Genomic DNA, 10,289 nt, shown 5'->3' with positions numbered 1-10,289 from the left:
CTAGGTGAACTCGGCCCAGCAGGCACCCTGGGAGCAGAGCGCTTCCCGAGTTCCCCAGCTGGCTCCACCGCTGCCATCCTCAGCGGGTGGCGCCGACCTGGCGCAGGCAGCCTCCCAGCCGGGAGCCGGGGAGTTCTCTTCTCACCCCCAGGCAAAGCACCTTTTCCGGTTCCTTTGTCCCAACTTAAATAGAGCAATTCTCAGAGGAGCCGATTGGCTCAACCCCGAGGGGGATCAGAGTCTCCTCTGGTGGCCAGAACCGTGTCTGACTCAGTTCCGAAGCCAGGGAAGTCACAGGAAGCAAATCCCCTCTCCTGCCATCAGAACCCCTTTACATCAAACCATAACAATTATTTTTGTATGTTTCTATGTATGTAAGTGATGCAAAGTTGTCTTGTACTTGGAGAAGCAAAGAAGTCCCTTGAAGAAATGAAATTTTAATTATGGACAGATTTTGCAAATAGTCTGTCTTCTAGATTTTTTATTGTTTCATCTGAAAGCCTCTGTCATGCCAAAGGATGACAATATCAACACCAGTCTTTACTTCAAAGCCATAGAAAGTCTTTGTGCTGTTCCCCAATCAGAAAAGTCAGTGAAGATGAAACTGGAACAGAGAATTTGACTAAAAATTCTGGTCCATAAAGTGATCTGGCAGCAGATGTTGTCTCCCATATCATTAAAGAAGTGCTTTACTGCCTTCCAGCCCAGCTAGAGTTTTTCAAACCATTGTGAGTGGTAAACAACATTAAATACAATTGAGAGTTTGCTATATAAGAACTACTCTGCATAACATTGACAGGACAAAAGCAACCATAAGTGCTACTGAGTCGATTTTAATGTTTTGTCCTAGTGTAAATTTAGATTACATTGTGGCTGGAATATTAGCTTTGATTATATAGATATGTAATGCTAACTGTAACTTAATACCCTATATGCTTTTAAGAAAATAAAAGCTTGCTTCTGGGCGGTAGTTTCCTACAGCCAAAATATCCCAGGCAGATGTCTTCTGCTGAGTACTTAAAAAGAAAATTGTATCCTGTTCTGGGCAGGAGTGATCCTAGTTATTCATGACTCCCTTCTAATAACCAGAAGATCTTGGAGTCACTTGCATCTTTTAGGCTGTGAATCTTTCAAGCATTCAGTATACCTTGATAAATGAATGTTCTGAGCTCTGGAAATGCAGGTGAGTTATTGCTTTCTGGATATAAACCGAATGGATCCATGATGTTTGAGAAGATAATAATTCCCATTGCATTCAGCCCTCAGTACTGTTGCAGACTGTAGGCAGTCAGGATTGATGAAGCAATATACACATCTCTGTAGTCTCTGGGGTTGGATTTGGCTGCTCCAGTGGAAGGGATAAGGAAAGTTCTCTTAGCCTGAAGAAAAGTTTTAGTATGAACTTTGAGGAATTCATTATAATTCATATTGTTCTTATTAACTTTTGGGTTTTTGGTAACAATACTCTCCCTCTTTATCCTGCCTATGGTGTCATAATAGTGCATGCTACTGTGTATGCTATCAACAAAATGGGGTTGATGGAGGCAAAATATGTAAATGGAAGAGGCTAGTGCACAATTAGGATTGATTGGATTGTCAGCTCTTCATCCAGTGAGTGAAATGTCCAAATCTGAGACCGAATTTTGATGACACTGGACTAGTGGCTCATTAAGAGTCCTTCAGATGTCATTTGACAAAACTAGTAGAAATTGACTGAGCCATGACTTTGGGGTTAGCTCAGATTTATTATTTCTTAAGAGCTCAGGGGTTTGTTATTGACTCAACAAAGACCATCGAAGAAAGTCTGTGGCTTTAATGTCCTTGATTTCGAAGTCTGAGATGAGGCTTAGCTCACTGGCTTAACCATAAATGATGTCTAGAAATCCTAATAAAGTAATGGTGTTTTTCTTATGTCCTTGCCACTTTTAGATTCTCTGTAGAATAAAAGGAAAAAGTCTCTAACATTTCCACACAAGTTTATGGCCACCAAGCTATATATGTGGCTACACTGAATGCAGAATAATGAAAGATATACAATTCAAATGTAGATAAGTTTCATGTTCATTACTACACTGAAAAAGATAAAATGCCAGTAACGATAACAAACAAAAAGATAAACCAACTATCGCAAAGATTTTGTCCAACGTTAGTTGAAAAGCCATTCAGACATGCTAACAGTAAACTATTGTATGTTTAGTCATTTTTTTAATTTAAAGAGCCAATATTGCAAATCCCATTTTGCACATTTTCTAGTTATTAAAAAAGAATATACATATGCAAATTATATTCTTCCCAGTTGGCAGGATACAATGCATAACGCATTATTAGCTTAACATTCAATTAATACTATCATTTACAACCCATTGGAAATAGACAATTCTAACAAGTTATTGTGTGTTGAAGCTACAATAAACTGCTTGAGGTGTAGCTGAAAATGAAACAATGTGTTAAAAAATACTAACTAGCATTCTGTAAATAAGCATTGCATATAAAACGATTGTTTTGAAATGGAAAGTAGTCAATTCAAAACATTATAGGATTTGGTGAACACTGTTATTACAGAATGTACTGCAAGTTGGTATCCAAGACAACACTTTTCTTCCAGCATAGCAATACGCCATCTTTACTTAAGACATTGCTAAAGCAGGGTCAGTCTCTAACTGGAAGAATCTTGTTCTTGGCTCACTGATAAGACCATGCAAGAAAATCTTTGGCTTTAATATCCTTGATTTTTGAAGTCTGGGATCAGGCTCAGCCCACTGGCTTAACCATAAATAATGGTCAAGAAATCCTAATGAGGCAAAGAAAGAGACAGCCTTGTTGCTTTTTGTTCTCATGTCCTTGCCACTAGTAGTGTTTTTTTACAATTTATTAGAATGTTACCAGAATTAACCATTATTATAGGTCAAAACCTCAAATAATCTTACTGATTTTATAGTGGCATTATAGAATGAAATCTGTTTAGAGGTTTGTAAGGATATATTGGAAATTTCTTCATCAGCTTGTTTTTTCAATGAACATGATTACATTGTTGTTTTTATAATTTATATACATTTTTAAAAGTTGCACTTTCAAACAACTTGTTTGTTAATAATACAGTAGACTCCAGACAACCCTAATCCATGAATTGGATTATTGTGCTTGGAAGAAAGGGAAAAGGAGTGGATCAGCAGCCAAGGAAGTACAAATAATTGTTCAAAAGAACAAACAAACTTAAGGTGCTGGCTCAGCTTCAATGTTGATTACACAAGTTAAAACATATTGAGCAGGCTCCAGCCTTAGTTTAGCTATGTAACCATATAAAAGCTGAGCTATGAACTATTTAAGTCAAGTCAGGAACATAAATACTTGTAATTAAAGCACCTATAAATCACTACAAAGAAAGATAAAGAGAAAACATACAACCATTGCTTAATGAGAAAGGTGAACTAATGATTCATGATACAGTGAAGACTGAAGAAATTGTGACTGTTACCTAACATGATTGGGCATAAAAGAACAACAAAGTAATAGAAACAGAGGTCCAAACAGGAAACTAATCAATTAAAGAATGCCTACTTAGTCTAAACATTCTAAATCATTATGACTAGTTTAAATTCACCTTAAGGATCTGAAAGAATTACCTGAAACAATTTGATCTATTAATGATTTCCGAAAAGGCAAGGAGGATGGACAAGGTCATACAATGTAGGACAATTGTAAGTAAAAGAAAGTGTATAAAGAAAATATAATTTAGTATGTTATTTTCAGTATGAGAAAAGATACCGGAACATATTCTTAATGAATTTATAAGAATTACATAAGAAAAATCCAAAATGGATATGTAGAGAATAAATTATATAATACCAATCCAATTTCTCTAGTTGACAGAGTTGCTAGCCTTGTGAATGAGAAGGCAACATTAGATATGATATATCTTGACACAGCTTTTGAGATGAATTATTCTCTTAGTCTCAAGAGTAAACTGAGAAGTCATGGTCCAGATAAAATTAGAAACAAATTTAGAACTTCAGTAAAGACTGCTTACCAATAATTCAATGTGAAACTGGGAGGATATTTTAAGCAAGTTCCAGTTGGGACTTTTCCTGAGTACTATTCGATAATTTCATTAATGACTCAGATGATGGAATACACAGTGAACTTCTATAGTCTTAATACAGCATCTCCTTATGAAGGAAAACAGCATGAGAATTCAGAATGACTTTGGAAAAGTGTCTGATATTAATACAAATAAATTCAGTAAAGGCAAGTTTATGTTCTACACTTAGAGAAGAAAAGATCCAAAGTATAAATAAAAAATGGCTCTTACATGGCTAAGCGGTAGTACTATGGTAAAAAAAAAATGGTCTGACGTTATAGTGGGCCACTAACTGAAGAGATATCAGCAATGTGTTGCTAATAAAAAAGATCAGATAAAATGCTGAAATGTATTAACACGAATGTCATAAATAAACCATGAGATCATTATTCTACTCATTTCGATACTGAAAAAGCCTAAAGGAGAACCTGATAACCACTTTAGGGCAAAATGCTTTAAGAAAGGTGTAAAACAAATTGGAAAGCCCAGCGAGAGTGACAAAAATACTCTTATTGTTTTTATTTTCAGCAGGAGTGATTTAAGTGTCATGTAAAACGTTTCAATCGCAAAGACAGTAATGCACTGGAATATTTTGCTTACATCGAATTTGTAAAATACCTTTCACTAAAGATTTTTACAGACATATCTGTGAAAGGAGTCAGTGTTCTATTGAATATAGTTTGAAAAGATGAAAATGGACAAGAAAACCTCTTGATGGATCTGTATTTGCACGATTCTACAATATTTTGACTTATAGTCATCTTCTTCCTACTTCTCAAATGTTCATTCTTCAGTGATGTTCTCTAATTTCATAAAGAGTTTTTTGATTACATCTGCTTTAGATTATCATCATCTCTATGACCTTCTGTACAATGTAGGACATTAATCTACACCAGTGATTCCTATATGATACATACTTTGTTACTGAAATTTATTCGAACTAAATATTTGAATTCCTCAGATATAGTAATGCAAGTCAGCAGGTTGATTTCATACATTTAAATGATACTTTACAACACTTTTATTCTGTACACTAATGCACCTCCATCAAGCCTTAAACAGCCCTCTGAGAAACTTCAAGTACATCCTAATTATCTAATAAAGAAGCGTAAGATAATGCTACATCATAGAATCACAGAATCATAGAATGGTTAGGGCTGGACGGGACCTTAAAGATGATCTAGTTCCAATCCCCCTGTTACAGGCAGGGACACCTTTCACTAGACCAGGTTGCTTAAAGCCTCATCCACCCTAGCCTTGAACACTGCTAGGGAGGAGGCATACACAACTCCTCTTGGCCATCTGTTCCAGTACCTCATCACCTTCATTGTAAAAAATTTCTTATATCTAATTAAAAAATTTCTTATATCTAATAAAAAAAATTCTTATATCTAATCAAAATCTATCCTCTTTCAGTTTAAAGTCACTGCCCCTTGTCCTATCACAACATGGCCTTGCAAAAAGTTCCTCTCCAGCTTTCTTGTAGGCCCCCTTTAGGTACTGGAAGACTGCAATCAGATCTCCCCAGAGCCTTGTCTTTTCTCCAGGCTGAATAACTCCAACTCTCTCAGCCTGTCCTCAGAGAAGAGGTACTCCAGCCCTCAGATCATATTCGTGGCACTCCTCTGAACCCACTCCAACAGCTCCATATGCTTCTTGTGAAGCGCCCCAACCTGTGTGCAGGACCTTTCACTTGGCCTTGTTGAACTTCATGAGATTCTCACAGGCCCACTTCTCAAGCCTGTCAAGGTCCCCCTGGATGGCATCCCTTCCCTCCAGTGTGTCAACTACACCACAGAGCTTGGTGTTGTCAGCAAACTTGCTGAGGGTGCACTTGATACCACTGTACACGTCACCGACAGAGATGTTAAACGGCACCGGCCTCAGTTCCGACCCCTGAAGAACACCACTCGTCACTGGCCTCCACTTGGACATCGAGCCGTTGACCACAACTCTTTGAGTGCGACCATTCAGTCAATTCCTTATTCACTGACTGACCAAAATAACTCCACACTTGAGAAGCCAGGCAAGGATGATGGGCTCATGGAGCTCCGAACAGAATGTTAGGAAGTGACTACAGCTATTGTAAAGGACGCTGAACTACTCTCAACACCAAGAGGAATGGGTGGTGGCCTTTGTGGCAGATAAAGGGCTGTACCAGCTGAGTGGGCAAACGAGTTATGTAAACCATCTTGCCTCAAATAACAGTTAGAAAGTATTATCTTCCGGAGATAGCTAGACCAGCACGGTGGAAGCGCATATGCCGTATGTGGCGCAGCCCAACACGGAGTATAAAAGCTGAACACCTGCAAAATACACTGTGAAGAGAGAAACGGGCTTTAGCTGGCTTCAACGCACGTCCTCCTTCCAGGCGACTGGGGACACGCAGCAACCTGAGAGTGAGCGTATCTGGACAGGGAAAAGGAATCACACTGCCTGCTGAGTCAGCTGTGTAGAGCAGTTGTGCCTTTCCGCTGCTGTTGCAATTTCACTACACTGTGATGTCAGTACATTAGGTATATATTACGTCTCTAACTAAAAATCCTCTGTGACATCAAATATCCCTAAATAAATAAATTTAGTGTTAGAAGCTTAAACCCTCCTCATGTGGAGTATCTGAAAGAACCTGGTCAGAGAGTACAGGACTCTTGACATCCTGTCACCTGGCAACTAGCTGACAGTGTGCTCTGCCACATTGTCTCCATCACTTGTGAGGAGCAGACGTTGCGTCAGCACTGATGCCCAAACTTGGCACACTGCTAGTGAGCGATCCTCTCATGCAGCTCTCTGGGCATGCACAAGAACCATTTTCAGTCCCCCTCTGCAGCCTCTTATTGGGCTCAGTCTTTGTCGCCTCATCAGTGAGGGTGAAACTAAACCCGAAGTAAACAACATCCTTTGGTCTCCCCTGTTTCCAGCGTGTTCTGCTCCACCCTCTTCCAAAGGACTGAAGTGAGTCTGACCAGCCTGTGCTGCCCTTGAGCTTCTGTCACACCCTTCCTCAAGACAGGAGCCACATTTGCTTTCTCCCAGTCCTCAGGAACCTTTCCCAGTTGCTGCAACATTTCCAAGATGATTGAGAGCGGCAGCGTGGTCACATCAGCCAGCTCCTTCAGCATCTGTGGATGCTGGAGCCTGACTGGAGCTTGACTCTGACATGCCTGCCCTGTCTCTAGGAAAGAACGATCAACTCTCCATTGGTGTGGCCATGAAAAGAGATTTATTGCCATAAGTAGCCCCGACCCACGGTGGTCCACAGTCGCAGAAGGTCTTGTCTGGGTCTGGCCGCAGGCCATGGAGAGCTGCAGTGACTGTTCCAGCTGGCCTTGCCGGGTGCTCGCCTCCTGCTAAACCCGCTAAGTCAGACCTTTTGCTTTTTCCAGTATGTCTCCTAAGGCATAGGACAAAGAGGCAAACGTCAGGGCACTGCCCCACAGCCCTGGCTTGTGGCGCTCCCCTACACCTGGGACATGTGTGGGGAGCTGGAGGAGAAGGCTGGAAAGAGCAGAACTGTACAGTGGGGGCTGGCAGCAGGCAGAGCCTAGAGGCGCCTCCCTGGCCCTGGCCTCCTGGGCAGACAGGGAATGCGCAGCGTCCAGGGCCGTCTGGGGTCAGCGCAGTGTTGGGCTTCAGCCCTGACCATCACCCAGGACTGCCGTGGTGGCAGTGTGCAGCGCCTGGTCGTTCTCCAGGCGGCGGCTCTTGGCAATGCTGTGGAGCCTCTCCAACATAGCAGGGGCATCTCTGACCTGGGGGGAAGCAGAGAGGCATGATTTCTTCTCTGGCCAAACAGGCCCTTCTGCTGACCCACGGCCAGTCAGCCAGGTGGGCCACGAGGGGAGGGAGAGGGAGCAAGCAGGTGTCCCAGAGGGCAGCCGTGTCTCAGCACCAGCTACCCAGCCCGCGTCCTGCCCAGCCTTTGTGCCGCCCCATGTCCTCCTCTTGGTTTGGGGAAGGGCCCTGCGGCCGCGATATCTACCCCGGGTACAGCTCACTCACCAGGCAATGGCAGACCTCGTACTGCGGCTCGACTGCACTCAGCCCGATGGAGGCAACGATGCCCTCCTGCACCTGCTCTGACCCCAAAAATGAGGCACAGAGATAGAGAGCAGTCCTGCACGCCTGAAAAACAGAGTTGTGTCATGTTGTTCGTCCCCCATGGGAGTGGCCGGGGTCCTTCCCAGGAAGCTCATCCAGCTGAGCTCTGCCGAGCTCTCCCTGGCACAGGAAGCTGCCCCAGATGCAGTCTGCAGGCAGGGAAGGCACTGGCTGCAGCATTCGCCAGGCAGCTCTCTATGGCTTTCTACAGTTTTCTACAGCTTTGCAAATAAGATCTGGGGGTTCTTACTTTGGAGACCTTAGGCTCAGGATCCCGGAGGTGCAGGAGAAGGCTGAGCCAGGTCTCCTCCACTTCTCTGGCGAAGAACGATCTCTTCCCTGAGGTGGAGGAGGCCAAGACGGCGTAGAGGCTGAAGGCCGCGGAGTGAAGGACCTCTGGCTCCTGCAACTCACAGCCCCAGCCCTACCAATGGAGCCTGGCAAGGAGGTGCTGCAACCTCATAGCTCTCCAGGTCAGTACAGAGCAAGGATTCCCTCTCCCAGTTATCACGGACCATAACCCAAAGCAGGAGGCCAGGGTGCCGTACTGTAGCTGCTGGCAAGTTTGCCCAGGGTGACAAAGACAAACTTCTGAGAATTTCCCCGCAGAGCTTTCAGGTGCCCCTGGAGGTCGGACATCACGAAGTGGAAGTGGGAGCTGGCCAGAGCCACCAGGACGTCACCAGCAGCTGTCTTCACATCATCAGTCACGCCCTGAAAAAAAGCCATGGGTGAAACACTTCCCAGGAGAAAGGCTGAGTCACTTGGACAGGGCTAAGGAGACCTCAGGGCCAGTGGAGAGACAACCTCATCTCCCCAACAAGACCCCATGGGGACATCTGCGCCCCAAGCCAGGCGTCTGCTGCCTCTTGAACCCTGCAGAAGGGTCCGCCCTTCTTCAGAGCTCTCCACAGGCCCTCACCAAATACCCTGCAAGGACGAGTCCTCAGCGCCTCTCCCTAAGGAAAGACTTGCCAGCGGCCAGAACCGGGGGCCTGCGTATCCCAGCTTCATCCTGCAAGCACGACTCCTTTGTCACCTCGCACAGAGGGGCTCGCTGGCTCTATACACGCCCCAGCACGGGGCTGAGTATGGCCTCTCCTCTAGAGGGAGGGCTCCCCGGGAGAAGGAGACCTCACAGGGGCATCGGGGAACCTCTGTCTTCAAAGAGAACAAGCTCACCTGGGCTGCTCTTATGTCACCAGACACTTCTGCTAACAGGCGGTTCAAGATGCCGCTCTGCAGATGCCCATCGTCTCCCCGCAAAGCGCTCTCCAGCTGACGGTACGTCTGCACTCGGTCACCCTGAGGACACACCACAGAAGGGAGCGATTGGATTTACGTTGCCCTCGGTGGGAGCTGCGAGCTGCCTCCCCTCGCTCCCTGGAGAGCCTGCAAATGGCACCACCACGTCACACCGCCAGCTCCTGTCTGCTGCAGAAACGAGCTGAGGGAGCAGCTGCCCTGGAGAGGGTGTCTCACACGGTGGGACCCACCGAGCACCAGCCATTGGCCTGAGGTCAGACTTGTTCCAGGCCAGCAGGTCCTCCCCGAACCACCACTCCTATGGACATGGCCCAGCGCCAGATGGAAGTTCCAGATGTGGGACACACGGCACTTGCCCACTCCTGGGCAGGGACAGCATGACTGAGAGGAGCCCTCAAGCCTCCCACAGCACAGCGGGATGCCCCCATCTCACCTCATTGTCTTGTAGACGCTCCAGCAGAGAAGTTGCAGTGCCAGAAACGGTGGGGCCAGCCACAGGGACAGATGCCATTGCCCTGCCTCTGCCCTCAGAATGCGCAGGTCCAAACTGGAGACCTACATATGGGCAACAGGAGAGGAAAGAATCAAACAGCTTTCGGAGGGGCCCAGCAACAGGGTGGACGGGGACAAGCTGGAAGTCACAGGCAATCGCCATGAGACAGCCAGGGCAGACGCTTGCGCCAAGAGCGTCATCAAACACTGTCATGAGAGGCCAACGAGGCCACCAGTGGGCTCTCCATCCTTGGAGATCCTCAAACCTTGAAGAGACTCAGGGCGGCTGTGAGGGGTCCTGCCTCCAGCACGCTTCGGCTTCCAACCCCCTGCCAGCCCCTCACCTCCAAGCACT

The 10,289-nt window shown here is 45.3% G+C and overlaps 1 protein-coding gene across 1 annotated transcript; it reads right to left on the bottom strand.

Moving 5' to 3' along the window:
• Nucleotides 1–7,434: 7,434 nt before the first annotated feature.
• LOC147529182 (uncharacterized) lies at nt 7,435–9,953 on the bottom strand. Its single transcript, XM_086625341.1, has 7 exons — nt 9,876–9,953; nt 9,359–9,481; nt 8,720–8,890; nt 8,427–8,600; nt 8,078–8,200; nt 7,725–7,827; nt 7,435–7,469 (listed from the first exon to the last, which is right to left on the bottom strand). Exons 1-7 carry the CDS (start codon nt 9,951–9,953, stop codon nt 7,435–7,437), a joined length of 807 nt encoding a protein of 268 aa, XP_086481467.1.
• Between the last annotated feature and the right edge of the window lie 336 nt (nt 9,954–10,289).

Source organism: Tauraco erythrolophus, chromosome 2 (assembly GCF_009769465.1).
Source record: "Tauraco erythrolophus isolate bTauEry1 chromosome 2, bTauEry1.pri, whole genome shotgun sequence".
NCBI lineage: Eukaryota > Metazoa > Chordata > Aves > Musophagiformes > Musophagidae > Tauraco > Tauraco erythrolophus.
Note: the sequence above shows the minus strand (reverse complement) of the source record. Positions and strands in the feature narration are given on the sequence as shown.